Source organism: Phasianus colchicus, chromosome 18 (genome assembly GCF_987193195.1).
Source record: "Phasianus colchicus chromosome 18, bPhaCol1.hap1.1, whole genome shotgun sequence".
NCBI lineage: Eukaryota > Metazoa > Chordata > Aves > Galliformes > Phasianidae > Phasianus > Phasianus colchicus.
Genome location: NC_143453.1, coordinates 12848735 through 12873375, shown reverse-complemented (window position 1 = coordinate 12873375; position 24641 = coordinate 12848735). Strand labels below are relative to the sequence as shown.

The following is a 24641-nucleotide window of genomic DNA, read 5'->3' as shown; positions in this document are numbered from 1 at the left end:
GATGTGGAGATTGGCAAAATGAAGCAACAGCACCATTAGCAGAGGACTGTGCTTCCTGGAGACCAGCAGCAACCCCAGCCCCGCTGAGCGTGCATGGGGCTCCCACACATGGGGATACTGCACACAGAAACTTCATCCCATGGGATCCACAGCGCAGGACGGAGCCACCTCACTGCTCTCCGAATCCAGCACAAAGCTCCCGGAGCACAGGCAGGGCGGGAGGCACGCAGCACAGGCAGCCAAGCACAGCAGCAGAGAGGGGACCCAATCCCACCTATAAATAGTGCAGGGAAGCAAGCATCTGGGAGGGAATGCAGCCATGTGAGCTAAGGGACAATGCTGGCAGAAAAGCAAATAGATATAATTAACCATTAATAAATGGAGGCCGAAGATTAGAGAACATATCTACTATCAGAAAAGTGAGACCTTGGGAGGCTTTCCAGGGGGAAGGGCTGACGACAGCTGGCTCTGTGTTCCAAGCGCTGTGGCTGCTTTTCAGGAGCCATGAAGCTGCATGCTGCCAGCTCCAGCTGCTGTGAGTGCTCATGAGCCTTCTTTTGTGTGAAAGGGAAGATTCAGCCGCCCTGCACAGCAGCAGCATCCCTGTGGTTGCTGTAGGCATCCCAGCACCGTATGGAATACAGTGGCTGCTGCCCCAGCCTCACCTCTGGCCCCTGCCCCACAGCCCGATCAATCCCCCACTGCAATAAATCTGATTTACAAAGAAAGTGGAAACAAAAAATCCCAGCCATGCCAAAAAGCCACTGGCCAGCAGCTGCCAGTCTCCTTCCTGCTCAGCCCACGGCTCTCGTTATCCTTCTCCTAAGCAAACAGTGCTAAGAAGGTGGGAGCGCTGACAAAAGCCATGCTAAAATCTCACTTTTCTCTCTTCTAAGAGCACTGACTACACACGCATCAAAAGCAAAGAGAGCAAAAATCTGCTTGCAAACAGCACAGCAGCATCCAGCAGTGGAGTTCTGCATTAAGGCTGCCCAATTCCTGCCTGTCTCTTGGACACAGCAAGGACTGGGGCAGGTGCCCCCTGCAGCACGGTCCTGGCTGCAGAACCCCGGGAGTTGCAGGGCAGGAAAGGCTCAGAGAAGCCTCTGCTCTTTCTCAGCTCAGGTAGTGGAGGCTCTGCAAATGGCCCTGCAGTGAGCCGTGAGCACGAGGGCTTCACTGCCCTGCCCTGCACACCACCTCATGTCCTGCCTGTCCGGCCAAACATTCTGACTTGTACTTTTAAGGAGAGCTTTGTCTCTTCGTCCCTGCAGTTTTGCCAATCAGTAGAAAAGCTGAAGTAGAAAACAAAACTAAACTCAACAAACTGACCAGCTATGCTTACATCCAGGTGACAGAGGGAGCAGGGAGGTGGGGGCCAGAACAGAGCCCCAGGGCTGCAGTGCCCCACACTGGCCCACACTGCAGCCCCAGGGGTGGGCAGAGCCAACAGCCAGCGAGGGCAGGAGTGGGGGCAGGAGCAGCTGGGAGAGCAGAGCCCTGAGCTGGGGAGCTTCCCACTGCTTAGAGCAAAGCTCCAAGGTTGCTCTGCCTTCCTGGAATGCAGGAAGTGGTGGCTGCTCCTGGCTGTTGGCAACAGTGGGAAACTGTAATGAAGTGGGCAGTGCAAGGCCAGCAGCTCACAGCGATCACAGACTTCTGTCAGAAACCTCCAGCAGAACAGGAAAGTGAGCACTTCTTTTTGCAGCCCGTCTTTGTAGCACCTGCGGCACAGCCTCAGCAGGGCAGCAGTCCTCACCTCACCACTTCCTTGTAATCAAAAGCTCCTTTCTTTCATAATAATCTCCATTCTAATCTATTATGGAAAACCATTTACTCTTACGGAGTTCATTAAACTGCAACAGCTCCAGCAACACTGAATTTTGCAACTTTAAAATGCACTGAAGCAGATGGTACATAAAAGGGATGGATATCCCTGTCGGGCAGAGGCCAGCCCAGGAGAAGCAGCAAGCTGCAGTCCAGCACCAGCAGCTCAGCTGCAGGAAAGCACCACACAGCTCCAGGAATTGCATCTGCCTTCGTACCCTGCAAAACGCTGCAGAAAACCCCTGCTATTCTTTAAATGAATGTCAACTTCCTATAGCTTAACAAGGATGGAATCATATCCGCAAAGATCCCCGAGTTCCTCACAAGCATCATAAAACATAGGAATGAATCATTTCCTTGCACAACAATCGATGCCGTGATGCTGTGATCCTGGAAATCACAGCTGAGGGTCAAACACAAGTATCCAAAAGAAAATAAAAGCATTTAATTGCAAAACTTGTTACCAAAAATATTTTACAGCAATTTCCTATAAATGGAGACTTTAAGCTCTTAAACCACTGATATCAATGCACTGGTTACAAAGATAACTACAAAACCACCTCCTCAGCCAGGCAGGGGAGGGTACTGCTGTGCTCTGAAAACACCCGAGGTGAACTGAAAAGTCCTGTTCAGGATCTACTGCACCACCTGTAAGTGACAGTAACACAGGTTACATTTCCCAGGCTGGCATTTCTGCACTCAGTAAGGCCTTTTGTAAGCATCCTAACAGTGTGGCTATGTAAGGAAATATTTGAGATGCCAATGCAAGGAGCAGCCCTAGGGGATGGCTAAAAAAATGCTGTGATGCTGTTTCTGTTCCCACTCAACTGCTCCAGGCTGTCAGTTCTGGACCCAGAGGGCAGCTCTGAGGCGAGGCAGCCCGGCCCACAGCTGCCCAGGGGCTCCAACGAGGCCAGCTGCCAGAGGAACACGCAGTGCTGCTGCAGCAGGCACGCTGCTCCCTGCTCAGCCTTACTGCTTTCCGGGCTGCGAGAGATCACATGGGTGCAGACACAGCTCATTTCAGAGTAAGCGAGGCCCTGTGGAGACTGACAGCAGTCAGTCCAGCCAGGAGGCAAGAGGAAAAGATGGAATTAGTCCTTACTGAGAACACACAAAAGGCAGCTGGAAAGGAGAGGCAGGACAGCCTGCAGCCCTCTTTCCTCTGCAGAGCCTTCCAGCAGCTCGGGCACTTCCCAGCACACCAGTCCATCTGGCAGACCTGGCGTGCCTGGAAATGATTACCTGTAAATGAAGCTCTTTCACAGTGCGGCTGTTACTGAGGCAGCGTCCTGCAAGGCTGGGCTCTGCCTGAGCTGCTGCTGGCTACGCAGAGAAAGGCTCCAGCTAATCCCCAGCAGAGCTGTGCTGCCGGCTCCCTGCTCAGCTGAACAACAACAAAAAGGCCTTCGAGAAAGATGCAGTTGGGGGAACGCAGATCTCCAGAAAACAAAGCCACATTAACCAGCCTTAACAAAGCAACAGTTTTCTTCCACGGTGAATGCTGGTGCCTTCCCTCTCCCCAGGACAGATTGTCTTTCGGGCTCTTCAGGGACACGTGGGAGGCCTCCTCTTCTTTCTTGCTGTGCAGCTCCAATGCTCGGCTCTCCGCACCGCTACCAGGAGCTGAAGTCCCCAAAGCCTGCGCTCTTTTTCTCTTTCTTTGCAGCTGTGCTTGTTGAGGGCCCGTCATCTTCCATGCTGCGCTTCCTGGAGCCAAAATGAAAACACCCCTTAGGGACTATTTACTGCCTGGGAGCAGGGCTGCTGGCTGCCTTGCCTCTCCCTGCAGCAGCTACACTGGAGCCAGCTATGAATCAGAGAGGAGCGCATGCCTTGGGCTGGCACAGCAGGGCTGGGGCTTCTGGCTGTCTGCAGGGATGGTTCATGTCAGGCTTTGAACACTTCCAGGAATGTGCTCAAAGCCTTGCAAGTTCTCCGGGTCAGAGCAGATTTAACAGCAGCACTTTTTTAGCACAGTCACTGAAAGTTTGAGCCATAAGTGCTCCCCCCACTTCTTACCCATGCTTGTGGTAGCAGAAGGATTTATGGGGAACTGGGTGTAAAGCAGCTGGCTGAGTCTGTTCCTTGCGCGTGGCATGCTGCACTCACCCAGCTCACCTTCAGCAGAGCTTATAGCCCCATGGAAATTCTACATGGCCAGGTCATGTTCTGTGGTTTCATTGTCAGACAGCAGCAGCCAACGGGGAGAAGCCTGAGCCAAAGGGCTGCTGTGCCCTCCTGAAGGCAGGCTGCAATGAGTGAAGGACCAGGAAAGAAATGTCCCTTCTGTACAGCTGGTAACAGTGAATGACAGATTATGTTCAGCATAAAAATTTTAAGGTCCAAGCAATATTTTGTAATCAAAATGTTTCGCTGAGATGCACATGGAGCTGACCTACATGGACTGCCACATTTTTGTTCTCAGTTATGCAAATGCCTGTAAGTCACACAGGCACAAAGAAGCTAAGTTGCTGTCCAAAACTGTGTACACTCAAACACGTCTGCCTTTATGCAGTAGGCAGACAATAGTATTTTTGCAAATGCTGTTACAGAAGTCTGCTAAAAATCAAGTGGAAGGCATTCACTGTAATTTATCCAAGGCTGATGCTTGGCTGCAGCTGAGGCAGCATTCTGTGCTGTCTTTAGGTAAGCAAGAGATGCTGTCAACTCCAGTGGGTGTACAGAGGCTATCTGGGAGAGGGTGCTTTGGGACAAGCCTGCACAACCTGCCAGGTACCCTGAAGCTCCCACAGCGAGCCTGGGAACCCATTGGCTGCACAGGGAATCAGATCAGAAGACTGATGGCAGATTTAAGGCAGCTTCTTTGTGCTCAAGAAAAGCTGCTAAAGGAGAAGATATCCATGGGACAGTGGCCTTAAGAAATAGCTGGAGAAAGGGAAGAGACCAGAATAAAAGATGGAGGAGGAAGTGACTGTACAGTTCCTGCTAAAGGACTTCTGCATTGTGGACACATATCTACAATTGTGAAGTCTGAATATGCTGCTGAGGACCAACTTAGCCATGTTCAAGTGCTGAAAAAAAAAAAAAAGCTCAGATAACTTTCAATTTTGAAAAATAAAGAACTAGAGGGATCTCCAACTCCTGCATGACAGAGTCTTTGCTGGCACTAAGCAAACATCTGGCCTGTTCCAGAGCTCTAGCAGGTAGCCCTAAGAAACAACAATGGACAGGATCAGCATCCAGCAGGAAAGGCAACTAAAACTGAACAAAGATCAGCTGGGCAGGGAACTTACGCTGCAGCCATGTTGATGTATTTTCCAATCCCCTGACGGTAAGTTTTAGGAGTCTGAACATCTTTCGTCAGTGGGACCACCTCAGCTTTTGTTTTGGCTGCTTCTTCTTCCAGCTGAACTTTCTCTCTTTCTGCAGCAACCTGTGGGAAGCAGAGTGCAACCTGTTACAACAGCACTTCCAGAGAAAGGAGACCATGACTACAGTTCTTTGAAACTCTACAGCACTCTAAGACAGCAACAGCACTGCTGCAGTAACAGGGTTGGCTTTAGGAAAAGGACCTCAACCTGCTGTCTGCAGTCACTGCAACAAAACTTCTCTTTGTCACCTCCACCCATAGTGGGCATTTGGAAAGGAAGCTATTGCTAAGGGTGAGGAGGGGAGCCGTGCCAGACTGAGCTCCAAAGATCTCTCAGCTGCAACAGCAGCTGTGCTCCCTGTGCACCATGCAACGTAAGGAGAAGCCGTTCCACCTTACCTTGTGCCTGTGCGGGCAGGGGCTTCCACGTGCAGGGGGAGGTGCAAAGAAGCAGCATGGGAGAAGTATATGGTCTCCACAAGGGATCAACTGGGGCAAGAACTGAAGTCACTGAGCTTCAAAGTTCTCTGGCTTATCAGACGAGAGAACACCATCCTCACCTGTGCGTCTGCCTCCTCATACGGGTCAACAAAAACGGTTGTTGCCTGGATTCGTATTTCCTCCTGTGAGCAGAAGAGGAGAACACTGACTCTCTGGCTGAATTGCAACATCTGCCCCAGGTTCTGCTTCAGGTGACCGTGCCATGAGGGCCAGAGATGCTCGCTATCCCCACACGGCACCTGTCACTTCCCACCTACCTTGGGACGGTCTGTCTTCGGGTCACTTTCCACGTTCTCCATAGCAGTCAGAGTCTCAAAGCCACCAACCACTCTAAGAGAGAAAGACAACTTCCAGCTGTCACAACATCACTGAAACATTCCCACACTCTCACATCCAATATCGTCACTGCCCACCCACTCTACCAGATTTTTATACCAACTGTGTTCAGGGGAAGGGCAATCAGCAATTGTATTTGGAAGACTTAAGATGACGTCATTTAGGGTGGAAGGTAAGATTTTTTTTTTCTCAAATCTGGGATTTGAGTTTAAGTTTAAACACAATAAGGAAAAGTCAGATATTCAGAGAGAACGCAAAGACACCCCCCCACATGTGGCAGCCTTTTAGTGCACAGAAACCAGCCAGATGGAGAAGGAGCAACTGTGGACAGCTGCCTGTGCAAGAAAAAACAAATTCAATGCAAAACGGATTCATTTGCTAGTGTTACATCCATAAATTTGTATCTCATTTGTTACTACAATGAGCTTTGAAAACTAAACCAGACTGGGTCAAGAAAGCAAATGTTTTCACTAACTTCCCATTTTTTGCTTGCAGCAATGAACCTGGGGGAGGCTTTGGGAAAGCAGCAGAACATCACATTGTGGACATCCCTCATCATAGGTTGTATTTAAGAGGATCCTTGGCCTCTCGTTTTTTAAGACAACTTATCCAAATATTTGCTTTGAAACATTAAAAAAAAGCTGTAGACTTCTGGACAGTTGTTGGTGCTTTTTTCCTACCCCTCCTACCCAAAAAGAAGCATGGAACAATGGGAAAATTCCAGAAAAGGATATTTAGAAAGGATAAATGGGGTAATCCAGATAATTATAAGCCTGTCTTCCTGGCATCTGTCCCAACAAAATAATGGAATAGTGGAGACAGGACATGATTAAGAAAGAAAGGAAATAAGTAACGGCAATCAACAAGGTTTTGTAGAAAACAGAGTCTGCCAGACAACCTTCCATCTCTGAGCCACCAGATGTGGTTAATAGGGATAACAGCGTCAGAGGAACGGACTTCTGGAAGGTGCTGATATTTTGATGGAGAAACCAGAATGGTGTGAACACAGCACATGTTAAATCAAAAATCCGTCCGACAGGTGTGAAAATCTACCTTCAAATAGGAACCACTGAGTCAGTTTGTTTCCAAGGGTCCTGCAGGGTCCTCGGGCCAATATCACCTCTTGGTCCCAAGATATTTATTGGTTTTATCCATATCACTGTCCCCAATTAAATGTGAAAATGGCTACACTTAGAACAGCAGTAAATAAAGCCCGCTGATGCTGGGGGATCCAGAGCCTTTACAAGTGCAGGCTGCAGCTGGACAACATCTGCATTAACACAGCCAGGCCACATGGCCAGGAACCAAAACCACAGCCCATACATGTCTGTGTGACCATGAGGAGCAGCCCTGATTCTGAACAGCGCTGCTCCCGGAGCTCAGGAGCCGCACAGTGAGAGGGCAGGGCCAGCTGCCCAGGAGCCCAGGGCTGCACCGCTGGGTAGCACAGGCACTAAAGATGACCAACATAAAGACCCAGCTGCAGAAAGCGCTGCTGAGCTCCAGAGGCTGCTGTAAGCACCTGCCTGAACAGAGGCGGTCCCTGCAAACACTCTGTTGTTGTTTGAGCATTCCAAACTTCTCCCTGTTCCCCAAGGGTGTGTCAATATTCTGTAATCAGGTCGTGACTTCTAAGAGCAATTAAAAAAACACGTATGCAGGCCAGAACAGATGCGTTCATTTGCAGCTGGAGATATCGCACGGGGGAACTTTCTGAGAGCAGAGGGGGGTCTGACAGCCCTGCATCGGCTCCAGCAACTTCGTAATAAAAACTCAATTTCAAAACCCTCCTCGGGCCAATATCAGATCCACTTTTAATACCAGTGATTAACACACAGCCTAAGATACATTCACTGTATTTTAATTGCCCCTAAAGGAAACTTCTGATTTAATATTGGAGGATTTTCTAGCCAACAGCTCCATTCATTATCTGCCTGTGTGCTTCCATTTAATTAGGTTCTGATAATTTAAAATAGTCAGATCAGCTGTGCACTAGCAATTCAATCGAGTAATCCCTTAGCCCATAGCTAGACTTCCCACAATATTACCCCTAATGCATTTTGGCAATGCTCACGAATCTTTACTCGCCGTGCTAATTAAATGTTACTGGGAATACTCTGTCACTTGTACATTTTACATCAGTGATAGATGTGGCATTCACAGGTCAGCAGTGAAGGAACGAGATACCAGCTGCTTGACATGATTAGAAAGTGTTAGGAGAGAAGACAAGGATATTATCCTCAGGATGGGTTGGTGGCTTTTAGGTCCACTGTTCAGATGTCAACAGTAATCCAGCAGAAATTGCTAGTCAGCACTTCTCATAGGACCTTTGTTGTTTTCCTGCCTTCTATCACTCTTCCAGTTAGCAGTAAAGATTGCATTGAAATAAAAGAATCTGCATGACATTGCAAAGTTCAGACACCAAATCAACTGCACTCACAACCGTGGATGTGTCCTGCAGGGAGGCAGCTGCCAGCACTTCCCCTCGTCTGCAGCACCAGCAGCCAGCTAAACACGCTGGCATTTGGTGCTTTGGTGTCGGTACCTCCAGTGACAGGCTGGTCCTTTTATGCCACTGGATGCAAAGAAAAGTCAGTCCTGCTTCCAGACAGCTTCCCTTCATGTCATGTTTCACTTCTAGCAAGGGTGCTCCTCATTCTCTTTCCTTCTTCAGCTTCTTTTCCCCAAACTGTGAAAGTGTGTTCTTGCACACTCCTGCCTCTAACGCTTCCCACAAAGTACGTCCATGCACCTGCAGCATCAGCACAGTGAGCTCTCAATACTGCTGTGTCTTTCCATGCTGTGATAAAACTGCTCATAGAAATGAATTTGAATACAAGCCAAGAGCTGAGAGAAGACAGCCCTGACCAGAAGAACTGGAAATAATTCCCAGGTTAGTTTTGGTCAGGGAACCCACGCCAAGGACCAGGCCCTGCTGAGGTGCTTCCAGAAAGGACAAGACCTGACCACACCACACATCCACTGACAACTGGGAAACTTGTGGCTAGATGCAAACAGTTCTGCAGAACTTTCTTTGATTTATCAAGTGGAATGCTGACACACGTTGGCTCTCAAAATACGACAAGTTGTTACCGTCAAACCTCACGACGTCGCTCTGCAGTGCTGAAATCAGAGCAGTGTCTCAGGGAGTGCACCGGCATCACTGCAGCAATTACCCCACAGCCAACAACCAAACCAGCACACCGAGGCACTTCTGGGATTCTCTGCCAGCCCCACTACACATGTCCTGGGCTTAAGAAGAAAGGATGTGGCCAAAAAAAAGCCTACACAAGTTACATGTAGGAAAGAGAATCAGATCAGCACATTAAAGCACTAAAAAACCTTCTAAAGTGAGAGCCACTACTTAGCATTACTCAAATAGCCCACTAACTTTGAAGAGAGAAAACCTGCAGCATGAATAACTGAGTCTCAGCATGAAGAGCCCTGCAGGCAGTTTTCATTAAGACAGAAGGTAAAGGCCCTGGGCTCAGGCTGTAATGCATCAGTCCTGGAGCACTGAGAGCACCGCTGCCAGCCGGCGGGTCGGCACACAGGGGAGGCAGAAGGGCAGAAACGACTTTCCCTGCTGCACTGCGTGTGGCTCCGTTCCTCAGACAAGGTGCCATGCATGCTTTGTCCTAAACAGACCGTGCAAGTTTCTGTGAGGTTGAAACAGATGACAGCCCACAATGGAAAAGATGACACCTTCAAGACACCATCGACATGAGAACAAGCAGCGAGACTGAGGGTTTGCTGTCTGTCTCCAGCAGATGCTGAACATTGAAATGACGACCTCAGCAGTATATTTAGCTCAGCGTCCCTGAGACAGCTCGCTGTGCTTTTAGAGGAGCTTGACAAATGTTGCATTGCATTCACATGTGGGGGATAAGGTAGATACATTTACATTTTTTCTGATAAAAAAGTAATGAAAAATATGGTCTCACCTATGCGACACTGTCTTACTGAACACTGAGCTAAGCTAGCACTGGAAATCTTTGCATCTCAAATTTAGAGATGTTATTTAAAATCCCACTTCACATTATGGCTATTTTATTATGCAAACCAGTAACTTTGTCTGGCAGTCACTGCCAAAGCCTCTGCATGAAGTGCAAGAGAAACATGTGGAGAAAGCTCCAACCATTTGCAGTATGCCAAGGAACTCTCACAGCTACACCAGCGTTGTTCCTACAGAGCACTGCAGCTCCCGAGCAGCCCCACAGCCACTCACACACGGACTTGCTGGTTCTCAAACTCTTTAAGGCACAGGAACTGTGCCTTATGCAGTGCTGGGTGGCAGTGCTCCATGGGGTTTCCTGACCAGAGGACGAAACAAGAACAATGTCTGGGCTTTCTCAAAAAAATAAAACACCAAAGCTTTAAACTAGGAACAGAAACCAGAAAGAAACTTTGTTTTGTAAATGCATTCTGTACTCAAGCTTATTTTTATATTAAAACAAAAGAGTACATTCATATACACAGAGAACAATATATACAGGCACAAACACACACACTCTCAGGACAAAATGTTTTCTATGTATACACCCAACCCAAAACAGAGTGAGCAATTCCAACCTGCCACAAGGCTGTCGTCAAAATACCTCAATCTCTCCTAAGGGCTTAAGATAGGAAGTGGGACACAATAATGGAAAGCAACAAGACAGCAAAGCAACCTGGAGAAAAGCATTTGGAAACCAAACTCAGCAGACGAACCTGGCGCTTCCCAGCTCAGAAGCTGGGAACACTGATCCACAGCACACAGGGAACGTTACGCATAGAAACAAACACTGCACCACCGAATCGTTCCTGGGTACCTCAGTGCACTGTGGCAGCTTTACATGGTCATCGCTTTAGAGGACAAGGGCACTAAGCAGGTTAGGGGATATTAAATGCAATGATGCTTATCCAAGGGGAGTAAACTTTCTGCCACAAAAGCATCTGACAAGGGAAGGAGGAAAGGAAGAGGAGGCTGAGCTGAGCGTGTCAGCTACTGACAGGAGACACTTCTTCCTTTGCTCCCTCTTTTGGCCTTCTTTTACCCTGGCTGCATACCTGCAGCCTGCGCTCACTGCCCTGCTCGTCCTTCGCTTCACCCACAATCTGGACAGCAAACATTTCTCCTCTCCTGCTGATCACAACAGTTCAATCACTTTTCACTATCATTCCAAACATGGACTTTCCCTTTGGTTTTGGAATGGGCTCCCCAGGATACCACGAGGCATTTCATTTTCTTCAGTGCATTCTTCTTCCTTGGTTCAAAAGAAAGTGCAAACTATTGGTGAAAGGTTAGCTGAAAGGGGTTGGTGCAGTAACACCCCTGCACCTGCATGCACTCCTTTATCTACTCACACAGCCAGCTGTCTGGCACAGATCACGTTTCTATTTCCACTTACAAAGGTCAGATGAACTTGGTGTCTGATCCATGGGAATTATGAGCCACTGGAGTAACAGAAAATAAAAATAACACAGATACGATGTGCTCACATCTAGATTTCATAAGGCACGTCAGACAGGAATGCCAGTTGGCGTTCCAGCAGTAGTGCATGCAGCTCACACAGGCTGAACTCCTGACTGCAGCACGGGCTGGGAGCTCCCTCACACAGCAGCACAGAAGTGCAGCAAAGAGGACCTTCCCTTTGCAGCAATCACCCGGAAATACTTATTGTCCTTTCTCCGGATGATACACAAGAGCAAACTCAAGACAGTTGCTCTACATTACCTGAGTTCCTAAACCAGCTAGAAACCAACAAAAGCCACCAGTTAGATTTCAAGCTAATTACAGCATTCTCTAAATCGGGAGAAACGGTAATTACTAGAAGTGGTAATTACTAAGTTAATTGAGGCAGCTCTGCTGGAGCAGGCAGTCCATGCAGCCTGCAGCACACCTCCTAGGGAAGGCTTCCTTCTCCTACTTAGCGCTTGGTCTTACTCCTCATCTATGCCAAATGATCTCCTTCAGTTTCAGTAACTACGGCCACGGTGGGCAGCACTTGTGTGACAAGATGCTCCTCACGTCCTCCAGCTCCAGCCTCCTCCCAGAACTGAACAAGCCCTGTGCGTGAGGCCAGGCCGGGCCGACAGAACGGCAGAACTGCCTACAGGACCGCGCTGCCTGCAGCCGGCGCGTTTGAGAACACGCTGAACTCCAACAGCCAACTCCTAACAGCTGCTGCTGTGCAAACACTGTGCTTCGAACCAGCGGGGGCATGAACAAAAGGCAGCTCTGGAGAGAAAGAACGTGTCAGTGCTCCGTCCCACACGGGAAAAAAAAAGGTAAGTGTGAAATTCCTGCCGGAAAGTTCTATACAAATTACAAAGAGATCAAATTCTGCTCTCAGAGATTTGTATGTGACACTTATTAACATGAACCAAAGATGTACAGAAATGGTTGAGGTGACAGCTGAGTTCTGGGTATTTAGGTTTCCTATTAACTGAAATAAGTAATCCTCAAGTCTATGTGAAAGTCACAACAGGCCAGTAAACAACCAGTTGAGATGGTCCAACGTAGCATTCATGGAAACAAGGACTTCTGATTTCATGGGTTCTTTCTATTCTTAACCCTACATATCATTCCTAGATACGCTTTCCAGATATTATTGTACTCTACAGTCTAAGATCAGATACAGTCACCAAACCCTGGTAACACCCAGGATCTAAAATAGCAAGTTCCACTAGAGATACAATCTCTTCAGTCTTCTGGCTTTGATGGTTTTTCAAACAACAAATGAAGGTAAAAACAGCTGAAGGAATTTGATGACAGAATACAGACCTTAAGAGCTGCATGCATCAGGCTCTTTTATTACATTTGTATGCCAATTCAATTGTTCAGGTGTTCAATCTGTAGCTAAATAAGGGGAGATTGGAATGCATCTAACCTGGCATCCTTACTTTTGTCATTCTTCAAATGTATCATTTTTTTCTAGATGAAAGAGAATCCAGAGTAAAATTCACCCACCCTGTGTTCAAAGGAAAGTGCCACTCTTTTCTTAAGCAGGCAGAGAAATGATTCTAAATCAACATCAGTGGAAAGGTGTTTCATTTGTATTTCAGCTGAGAATATCTGCAGCACTCTCAGATTATGGTAAAACCAGAGCATGCTGAGGAGACACTCCCTGAGACACGAAGGGCACACAGGATGCTCACTGAAGCCAGGCTGCATTCCACACCAAGCAACAGCCACGTTTTCAGCAGAGCTCTACCACACAGATCTCAGAGCTCAGGTTAACAACGTTATCATATCAGATTGAAGGGGATTTCTGCAAGGAGGACTCATATTGTAACTTAAGTGTACCAATTTTAAGATATAGGTAACACTCTACCAATATATTCACTTTCAGAATTAGAGTTTGCTTTATTTATCAGCTTTTACCAAAGGAAAGCTTGTCTAGGACAAACTCGAGAAAAGAAAAAGAATATATTCCAAAGGGTGCAATTTCTGCAGAATCAGTATCAGAACTAATGGCACTAACATAATTGTTTAAAATGAAGCCAGCTTCTGGCTCAGGAACTCCTGGCAGAGAAGGTGGATTCAACTTTTACTATAGAGTACTATTGTGTAACATCCAACCGAAGCAAACTGTACATGCTCTGACTTTCAGTTGCTGCCTTTCACAAAGATAAAGCCAGGAAAAGAATACAACAATCCTTAATTATAAAGAGACCGTAAAGTCCTTGGGAACTACCACCAAAGCAAACCAGAACAATTCCCCTTCCTGCCATTTGTAGCAGGGCATTTGTTAAAATAGCTGCAGTGACTTCGTAAATAGCATGTACCTGCAGCAGAGACAGCAAGGAACAAACACACACACTTATCTGTTTGTAAAATGTAATATGTCCTATCATATATACCTTCACTTTTATCATACGATGGCTTGAATGGAAAAGAGTTTTGGAAAAGGCTTCTTCAAGAATGAAGTTCCCTTGCTGTATTTGCATCACTAACATCTTATTTGTCTGCGTATACAGATACACACACACAGATGTTATAGCAATGATCACTGTCAGAAATAAAATAATAAGAGTGAAAATGTTACATGAAGGTGATTATTTTTTCTTGACTCCCTCGCAACTACCCACAGAAAGGAAATAAGGCAATATGTAGTGATGGAAGGAGGGAAAAAAAGCAGAGTCTGATGACTGGCACTGAATTGATGCTGGCCACCTAATCACAACCAAGGGAACTGGATTGTGAGCAAGGATTTTGCTACAGTTCAACTGCAAGAGTCAGCAGATTCCTCTCTTTAGATTTTGGACACACTGGAAAATACATCTGTTACACTGCTTCTCATGGTGTCTTCCACTTACCTTCCAAACACTGTATGCTTCTTGTCCAAATAAGCACAAGAGCGGAATGTGATAAAGCTGGAAAGAATAAAAACATAGGGGTTAGCATGTTATCTCATTGAGACTCAGCAATAGCCAGCTTAAAAACAGAAAGTGTATGGAACTTTCCTCTGCAGAGAGAGACGGATCTCGCTTGCTGGGAGTCCCACTGGCTAAACATCCCTTAATTCCTCCGTTCTGTGGGTTTTGTCTTGGATTTGTAAGTTTGGATTTCCTCAATTTTATACCTCACCAACATTCCCAAACAGTACTCCAAACACACTGGTTTGCACAGTGTCCAAAAATAAGGTGAGCATCTGCCTCGTTGGCCAGGCAGGCTTCAGAACGTTCACAGCAGGACAGTGACACATGGCTGCTGCCCAGTGAGGATTTTTCTTGTGCACGACTGGGAGTTTGTACCAGCAAATTCAGTCATATAACACAACAATCTTCTGTCAGTGCAAACTTTTACCTTTTAGAACATCTAATATTTGCAATTTCTTTTCTATTGCATTGCCCTGCCTGTCATCCATTTCTCCTCTAGATGAAGCAGATTTTTGCTTCAGGTACAAACATGGCACTTAAAAGTGTCAAAAGTGAGGAAAACCTGTAAAATTTGGCTTTTTAATTCATTGGATTTTTTTTAACTGGGCGAAAGAGCATTTTTAAACATAAACTCAGTAACTGAAATACCAAATCCAAAACAATTCATACTACCAAAGCCTTTCTCTAAAGTTTGATGCTTCGTTAGAAGACTTAGACTACAAGTGTATAAGACAGAGGTTTCCACTTCGTGGTCTGCAGACCATGATGGCCCATGCTGGCTGGGCATGCAGTGCTGGCTCTCCTTTCTGTCTCCATCTGTTACACTACATTAGAGACAGCTAAAAATACATAAACATTCCAAAAGTACTTTTCCATATAAGCGACTGCCTCAGGAAGTTATATGATTGCAGCCCCTCCTATACACAATCTGCTAGCCAATCTATTAGAACATAGCCTGCCCAAAGGAAAGCTTTGAGATGCTGTGCAAATGCAAACTCCCACACGGGGTGTATGTTACAACTTAGTTTTGTGCAAAGGTTCTTCGTCTCACTTTGTTCTCAGATATTCAATATGTAAACCATCTGTTGGTCAGTTAGATGCACGACAGTAATAGAAATTGTAATAAAAAAAAATCCGAGCAGAAGTAAATATACAGAGAAAGCTTTGTGAATTCACTGCAGTTAAAATAAAATTAAGGACAATGGAATTAACAGCAGGTGCCAGAAGTCTCTAAACACTGCTTAGGAAGCTTTAAAAACATGGGCAGCTGGGGTCCTGCAAGAACTCTGTATATATGGGAACTTCATATTTCACATGCAAATTTTATGGAAACATAGGATCACCTCTACAGCTGTGGATGATGCGATGATACGGCACATCATTCATGAGCAGTCTCTCTTGTACCTTGATCCCCCGCCTCTCGCTGTTAATATTCTCTTAAAGCCTCTACTCTTCCCTAATTTAGCACCTGAGTGCTGGCAGTAACATTCAAATCCAAAATAAGCTTCACAGCAACTGGACCCTGCACACATGCTCAGGCTTAAGCACGTGAGTAAGCCTATTAAGGGCCTCGAGACAAGCACCTGTGTTTAGTTAAATTTAACCACGCTGTTGCATGGCTTACCCAACCAAACTCGTGAAGACCAACAGCAAGGCTCCCCTCCACCACCCCCCAGCCCCAGTACGCAGAACTGCACACACACTTTCCTCTGAGGTTCCCAACAGAGGTACAGCTTTTTTCTTAGAGAGCGAGACGTAGTTGGCTCAAAGTGACATGGGGCATTTTCCAAAGACTGCAGGCAAACCTCTGTACTTCTGACACGCTTGAAGTATGTTATTACAACTTCAATGTTTTTAAATTTTGTTTGTTGTTCTTCCTCCTTCTTTACTTCATTCATTTTGTCCCTCATTTTAGCCCTCCCTTTGTTTGGTACACTGAACACCAAGTCCTTTCCTACCCCAGACTCTGCACTCCACCATTTTGTATTCTACACATAAGAGCAGTGCAGAACTGTTCTTATTCAGAAACAGGTCAGCAAAAAAAGAAGCAATGTTTCTAAGGTGTGTTTGGTTCATTTCATTAAAGCCTTTCAAAAAGTTCAGTATGGGACTAAATTTAAATAGAGCGGAGAGGTACAGTGGTTTCACAGAAATAAGAATGGGGCTGCATAAGAAAAAATGAAAACTGCAAACCATAAAACAGAGAAGGCAAACTGATGATGCCATGAGCCGACAGGTTCACGCTGCTCTTAGACTCAGAGTAACAGCAGCTGCAGCCACCCTGACTGCAATGTGCAACACCTGACCATATTTCACGTGACTGAACTTTAAGGAGCAGCCCAAAAATGTCATTTATTTTCTTCACAGCACAAGGCACAATGTCTGGAGGGAAACAATAAAACACAAAGTGCAAGCGACTACTTACAACTGCGATTTGTTTGTGTTAGGTCCTGAATTGGCCATACTAAGAATACCACGCCCTGTATGGGACAAGTTGGGCTTGAATTCATCTTTAAACGGTTTTCCCCAATAAGATTCTCCTCCTGAAAAAAAAGAAAAGATGATAGATGAAGTATTTGTTTTCATTAGCTTCCCAATACATCTTACATCAGACACTAGCAGTAAATTCCAAGTTTCTGGGGCTTCTGATTGCTGTGTTTGTAATATATTCCTACCTCATCCCTATGACTAGGCGAGTATCTGAGCACGCCCTTGAAATCAGATGTCTGTAACTGGCAATACAATTCTGTGCCTCCACACCACTATCGTCTGCAACAGATGAGACTGTTTATCAGCAGCATTATATATCATGTGGCAAAGAACTGCCGAGGATTCATTTATTTTTACTGCTCATCCATCATGGTTTTTCTTTTTTGAGACATTAAATCTTCAAGTGTGGCTGACTGAAAAAACACAGGGAGCAAAGAATTACTAATTTAACTGCACTCTGGCTATAGCAATGCTTCCAAAAATATAACATCAGGGAGAGGAAATATGTTTACAGCATCAACTAAGAATAGGGACTACAAGTTCAAAAGCTTAATTCCCGGATAAACAATGAAAAAAACTTTGCACCAACCACAGACCCAGCCCTCCAAGACTGATTTCTGGGTCTGTGAGGGCCTCTCCTCCTGGCTGTCAGTTTTACATTATTTATGTCACACCTGACATTTTCATTTGCGCTTTCCTCCAGGATCATTTTTAATAAGAAAAACGAAGGCTGAGATGAGTCACAGTTTTACAGTCAAATCCATAATCTTGTTTGACAAACCATGAAAAATATAACACCTTAGGACAGGATTAAAAATAAAGCAAACAAAAGTACCCAGACAGGCAGCAAAGACTGGTCCATCCGCAGAACCACTCAGAGTCCTTCGAGTAACTGTAAGCTTACAGAGCAGAGGTCAGTGAACGACCTGCAGCGTGCAGTGGCTATCTGCACATGTAACATGCAAAAGCCATTTGATGACACAGCTGCACAGACAAGCAGCAAATTAAATGAGAGCATAAAACAAACTCCTACTGAAAACCACGTGCGGAAAATCACAAGTGTGCATCAAACAAGAGCAGAGTTTCAGATGATACCACAAGAATCACAGGTGGACAGCTGTAAGTGGAATTAACTAACCCAGCAATTTTTGGAAGAAACTGACCCACTTAAAAACCCAATTAATCATGTTCAAAAGAACTATTAATAGAGTTGAGCGCTGCCCGCTCCACGGCTTTACAAGAGGCAGCAAAAGGGGACAAACCCTGCAGGACTTTCTGTAATCAGGAGAGAAGGAGCCATTAGTTCAGTTCAGCTCAATTACATCAGCTCGATCCGTACGACAGCCTCCTCCCACAGCGGCTGCAAGGGGCACAGTAACGCCGCAGCATGAAGGTGGTTCCCAGCTGCAGCTCTTCTGGCCAAACTGTGCTCAGCCTACTACAAAATGCCTGCATTTCTCTCTGATAACCAATATCCCTGTGTGTTCCTATGGGACGTTACTCATGTAGTGCCCAGTACCTGCCTCGCTCTGTAGCTGTACACAAACAAGCAGGGATCAGAATGCAGCAAACTCCATGTGCTGCCCAAAACCAGCAGCATACTTGCACAGCATGCAGGCCCCACCAGCTGCACTGAGCACTGTGCACTGCGTTCTGCTCCCACTTTCCCTTCCTCAGCTCCACCCGACCCACTGCAGCCATCCAGACACGGACTGCAGCCCTGCAGCCCCGCTCCTCACCAGCACTGCACACCTCACACCTCCACCCCTGGACACACTCATGTCTCCCTTCAAGAAATAGGTAACGTTGCTTCAAAGGATCTCCTGAAGGAACTCCTCATTATTTGCAAAGCAGATGCACCGTCAGTCCTAACCCAGAGTGTTTGTTGCCTAGAAATTCTCAGATAACATACAAACATAAGCAGATGCAATGGAGATGGCAGGTAGCAGCAAGTGGCCGAAGCCCTGAGCCTGCTGCACCCCTCGCAGGCTTTCAGCAGACGCTGGAATGCCGGCCTCATCAGGCTGCTGGAAGTGGGTGGAATGGACCCTGCAGCCTCACTGCTGAGAAAATAATTCAGAAAGCACGAGAAAAGCAGTGCGTGACACAACAAGCAACCAGACTCCAGTGCTCACTGACAGGAGCAATGAACCATCACCTTTTGGTTTTGGAATACTTATTTTTGCATGATTTGGTTTCAGATCATACTCTGAGGGTCAGAACTAACCTTGTGCGTATGATGGCTAACTTTAGTTCACTCCAGTTCTCCGGAAACAAGTGCTAATATTTCAGCAGACAGTTCCAGACCCAAGGCCTGCGTGCTCAGCAGCTGCAGGAGAGCAGAGGACAGGAGCACAGGCACCCTGCAGGCCAGGGCTGTGTGCACAGGCTGGCAGCAGGGGCTGGCATGGGGAGGTGGGGATGCAGCGAAGGTGCTGAGACAACAATGGAATAGATGGAATTGGAATGTTTTTTTCTTATTCTTCAAACTCACAAAACAAATGTTTTCCCTTTAAATTGAAAATAGCCAATTAAAAATTGCTGTTTGACAAACTGTTCCCGACCTCTGGAATTGTTCCAAGCTTCAAACATCTGCATGAAGAAGCAGGCTAGAAGATGGTGAGTTAAAAGGACCATGTTTTTAATTACTGAAACCCAGAATCACTTTCTATCTCTCTGAAGATTAAGCACAAATCCCTCATTAGCCTATTGGCACGGCAGCACAGTGCCTAATGCTCAGCCAGCACAGCCTGGAACTGGAATTTTAGACCTTTGCATTTTGCTTTATATAGGAGAGCTCAATGTAAGCTTGGGAAAACAGCTCACAGGCTGCCAGCCGACTACTAAAAAGATGAGGCATTCTGAAGTACAGAACAGATTTTACTGTGTTTATTCTGAGCACAGTTGGGAGGCAGGGATGTGTCACCTCCACTGCATCTGAAAGCAGAGTGGCTGCAGCCAGAGCAGGGGGAGGTGGAACCGTGTGGTCATTCCCTGCACATGCCATAAGGAGAGCAGGCTCCTCCTTTACCCCCCAGGTTTTCCTCCGAGGGAGCACAGATCACCAATGACTATATATGGACTCACTATGATGCAAAACCCCAACCCAAAGCCAACTTCCCAGGCCGCAGGCAAAGCCTGTGGAAAACAGGAATCGTGTCTGGGTGTCCCATTCACACTGGGCAGTGCTGCCTGGCACTCACCTGCCTCCCGCTTTTCACCCAGATAAGACAATCTTCTGTCAGCGTGGAATCGTGTGCCTACTGCACTTGAAAAGTTATTGAGCTGCTATTACAGCTATTGAGCTGTAAAATATTTTGGGGACTTCTGTGCTAAAATCAAAGGGGTTCACAAGGGAGCAGACAGGGTCTCACTCTGGCACTTTCTGGACTGGGGTTGGGAATGTGAAATGGAGCAGTGCTGATAACTCTGCAGATGTGGGTCCTTTGCACCAAGCTGGGAATGGGCCCGGGATCAGCTACCACAGGGGAACGGCCTCCCAGCGGCAGCACGCAGCCAGCCGGGCTGTGCCCTGGAGCACGGTTAGTTATCCAGCCTCATTTCTGCACCTTGTGCTACAGGAAAGGTGAACAGATATCATCTGACAACTGCAGCAATCACAGATTAGCAAGTACAAAGAAAGAAGTCATATTTTCAGATTGTATTTCAAACTAAAACCAGCTTTGGTAGTCTTTCTCCTTGCGAACGACTTCTTCAGTAATCATCTATTTCATTATTATTTTTGATGAATGTACAGAACTTGCATAACTTTTATGCAAAGAGCTGAGGGATGCACCTAAGGCTTCAGAAACGTTCCAAAAGCCAGAGAATCATCATTCATGAAAGCTGTGATTTTAAGTAAATCCTTCCTTTTTCTGGCATAAAAATTGCTAAGCAGTGGTAAGGAAGTGGGAGGGCTCTGATTCACAAAAATGATGGCTTAGTTTCTGTAATGTTCTTGTCATTTGGAACAGCAAGGTACATAATAACATCTGACACTTCCATAGAGCTTTCCAAGAGAGATTCTTGAATCACTGTGCAAATACGAAAGCCTGAGTTCATCCAGTAAGTGCTTCTCTCCTTCCAGACAAGGAGACACAGTACTTTAACCCACATATCTGAGGGGCTGCAATCTAAATGGAGGTACTGCTCCAGTTAAGAAGGCCTCACTCTTGTCCTTCTGCTAAACTTCAGGCATGCAAGAAAAGAGTTCTACAACTGGTGACATTTTAGTATCTTTCCCTGCTAGGAAACCACACTGCAGAACTGACCAAGATTGACCACAGGCTCTCTGCTACTGACAGTTCAGAGGAGGGGAAAAAAGTGCTTTGCTTTGTTCCACACAAACCAAAATGCTCTAAAACCTCCTTTGGATTCAGCAATGGACAGAGGCAAACTCAACCTGATTCATTACATCTTCCAACAGGATGTGAGTAGCTGAAAAATGCCCGTGCTGCTTTAAAAATGGAATGCCCTGGATACAGTTCTCCCCTTTTCATACAAGGGGTTTGGGATATTAAACCTGTTTTTCCTACATGCAAATTTTCTTCTATTATTTGGAACACCGAAAATACAGAGCAGCTGTTCCATTTGCACTACTTCAAGCTAGACCAAATTACTCACTGAGTTCAACCACTTTGTTGTTAAGAACAGCAGGAAGAGATACATCACAAATGTAAAATTCGTTTTCAAATAATTAATCATTACAAAGAATGACCATGACTCAGCTTATTGCTTTGAATACTGCCTTTATGGATTTTTTTTTTTTTTTGTTAAAGAAAAAGAAAGAAGCCACTGCAGCACAACACAATTTCTCCCAGTAGTCTTATGAAACTTGAAGTTTATGGCTGCAGAAAATTAGTTTGGTCCTCTAAGTATCAGTATCAAACTTACAGGACAGTGTATCTAACTCTGGCAACACTGCTGAATAAGCTAAATTAAAATTCAATTCCTCACTCTTTCTAGCATGGTATCAACTTCCAGATGCCACCATCTACACTTCTGCCCTTCTTCCATCCCAAGGTTAACTGCTGAGTACCAGCGATCAGCCCCTCACATGCCAACCACGTTGGGACCATTCTTTTGTGATAGTTGAATGAGAGATTCAAGGCAGGCACACCATGTGATGCACAAAAAAAAACATACAAAAAAGAGGTAAGGCTCAGTGCTGCTTCCAGCCCGGGGAGCTGCAGGGACAGTTGGCGACAGCCCTTCCGCAGGGCGTTTTCCTAAACTAAAGCACTTACCCAGGAGGGCCGAGCACAGTTTCTGCATGTCTGAAGTCTTTCTATAAAAGGCTCTGATCAAAACAGTTCGGCAGTTTAAAATAAAATTTCAGGGATAATTTTTGAATAGTCTTCACTATTTCCCAGTTGAAATACCTGAGAAGAAAGCCCTGTTCTACAAATACGCTTCCCTGATACTGCAGAAGTCAAATTATTTACTCTCCTTAGTCTTGTTTACTTTACGTGTTCACATTGTTTTAGGTCACTCATCCTAAGCAAAGCATTCATTTACAGAGGGGCACAGAGAATTGTAAGGGAGATGCATTCTCTCCTTTTCTCCATTCTATAGTTAAAAATAAGTACTTCATTTCATTTACAGGGTTTAAAGAATTGATACCAAACTAAACGGCGAAATTTCAGCACACAGCTGGAGATGTTACAATAGATCCCAGCACAGAACACTGGCTAAATGAAGCACACACATCTCTACACGAAGTTAATGCTGGCTTGTAGACACCTCACAGTGTGCAAAGTATGCCAGGTAATGGGGAGCAAAGCCAGACCGACCGCTGACACTGCGCGCTGCCTGAGCTGCTTCATGTCAGCACCAAGCACACAGGCACAGGAGTTCAAGAGAAGTCAGGTAGCTCACCAGACTGTTTAGTACATTTTCTTGTGACGCTACTATTAGCACATTAGATACATGATTAATAAGGTTATTTAAAGTGCAGTTATGTTCAAAACATCAAAACCATTCAGTGACCATAGCGACAACAAATGTGCAACACTGTCATATTTAGCCAAGTATAAACTGTTCGCTTTATTGGAACTTTAATAGCCTTGACAGTTGTTTGCAAGACACCTTGTCTACAGTATACTCATACTTAATTAAGAATGACAAGGAGAAAAACAAGATGGAAAGTCTAGAGGTCATTACACTCCTTTTTAAAAATAACTCACAGCGGAGTTGTTTCTCCTATGGTCTTACTTGTTTTTTTTCCCCCTTTGGTCTTACACTTCCTACTTTCTTTGCCAGTAGAGCTGAGCCTTGACCTTCAGAACAGCGGCCCTGCCAGCCTCCTGCCAACCACGACTTGTGCTGCCTTACAGTACTTCTGCCATTTGCACATACAGCGACAAGAATGACACCAGCAAGTTCATTTTTTTCACAGCAAGAGCTGAACCCACCCTACAAAAGGCAAAAGCTGCCTGCATCAGTCCATTACATTTCTCTGGTCTCCCGACATTTCTTTAATTTCTCATTTTAGAAGATGTTCCTACTTACGTCTTTTGGGATTTGAACTGAAACTTTCCCTCCAACAAAATCAAATCACAATTCTTTGGACAGTCCACGCAAATACAGCAACAAAGCTTGTTAACAGGCTTTTGCCATCAAGACTCAGAATATTTAATTCCTGTCTCAGAGCATGCAACTGTTGAGGATCATGCATTGGGCAACTCACACTAACATTATTTACAAAGTAAGCAGTGGTAAAGAATTGCAAAGACATCCTTTTTCCAGATGGTCTGTGAACATACACAGAATACAGTGCCTGTATATACAAGTGACATATGTGTGAACTAGAATAAAAATGCACAAAACTCCACAAGGGCAAACAAGGAGCTGTGGAGGCTGGTGACATCTACAAGCAAGTAGGTAAAATGTGCAAGTGGATAACGAGTAAATGTGCAACACTAATTAGAACTACTAGATGACACCAGTTAAACCACACAGTGCTTAAGTGAAAACAGCTCACTTAACTCAAACACAGCCTTACCTGTTCCTGTTCCAGTTGGATCACCTCCCTGAATCTGCAGAATTACAATAGAACCAATAGGTTACATATGCATCTGTGCAAAAGACATTAAATACAAGCTATAAAAGTCAATTCTGCTTCACTTTCTTCGTCCTGTACTAATTAACGTTACAAGTTAGCGTCAAGGAAATCATTACTACTCATTTGGAGCTTCTTTTATCAGCTGGCTGTCACCTCCTGCATTACTTACCCAAGAGCAAATTGATAGTTTTATAAAAATAATAGATCTCCTGAGTAAAGAAGGAAAATAAACAGTCTCAAATGGGTTAATCAGATCATCCTTTCCACTTCGTCCTAGAGAGTAACATGCTTTTTACCTGATGATGCATTGCTTTTAGAACAGAAAAGGCTTTATATATTGCTACCAATCCAACACAAGATGCAAAGGAAATAAATGAGGAGATGCAGAACGTATTTGAATCCGTATTTTATAGTGTCCTTCTCACTACCTGAATGGGAAAATTCCCATGTGAAAACATTCACAATAATAAATTTAATCACTAATATATATATACATAATATTCTGTAGTCCAGTGCCAGTAAAGGGAGTGTGACACAACTAGCTATACAGTAATAGCACACAAGCACAATGTTAATGGTGGGTTTAACTACTAACCAAGATATGGTCCTGCCAGAAGGAAAAAGCTTTTCTTTTTGTAGGATGGCATGATGTAATACAACATTCAGTGATGTCCTCTGGAAGATGCACGCTGCCTTCAGGATCAGGTTGCTAATTCTTTTGAAAGG

General features: G+C 45.4%; 1 protein-coding gene across 1 annotated transcript in view; it reads right to left on the bottom strand.

Moving 5' to 3' along the window:
• Window positions 1-2250: 2250 nt before the first annotated feature.
• Window positions 2251-24641, bottom strand: part of PPIL2 (peptidylprolyl isomerase like 2) — a 57190-nt gene continuing 34799 nt past the window's right edge. Inside the window, exons 14-20 of the mRNA XM_031592834.2 lie at window positions 23856-23889; window positions 16788-16905; window positions 14300-14356; window positions 5920-5992; window positions 5722-5784; window positions 5085-5224; window positions 2251-3537 (exon numbers count right to left, since the gene is read on the bottom strand). Of these exons, the coding sequence (XP_031448694.2) occupies window positions 3444-3537; window positions 5085-5224; window positions 5722-5784; window positions 5920-5992; window positions 14300-14356; window positions 16788-16905; window positions 23856-23889 (579 nt within the window). The 3' untranslated portion in view covers window positions 2251-3443. The remainder of the gene's footprint in view (window positions 3538-5084; window positions 5225-5721; window positions 5785-5919; window positions 5993-14299; window positions 14357-16787; window positions 16906-23855; window positions 23890-24641) is intronic.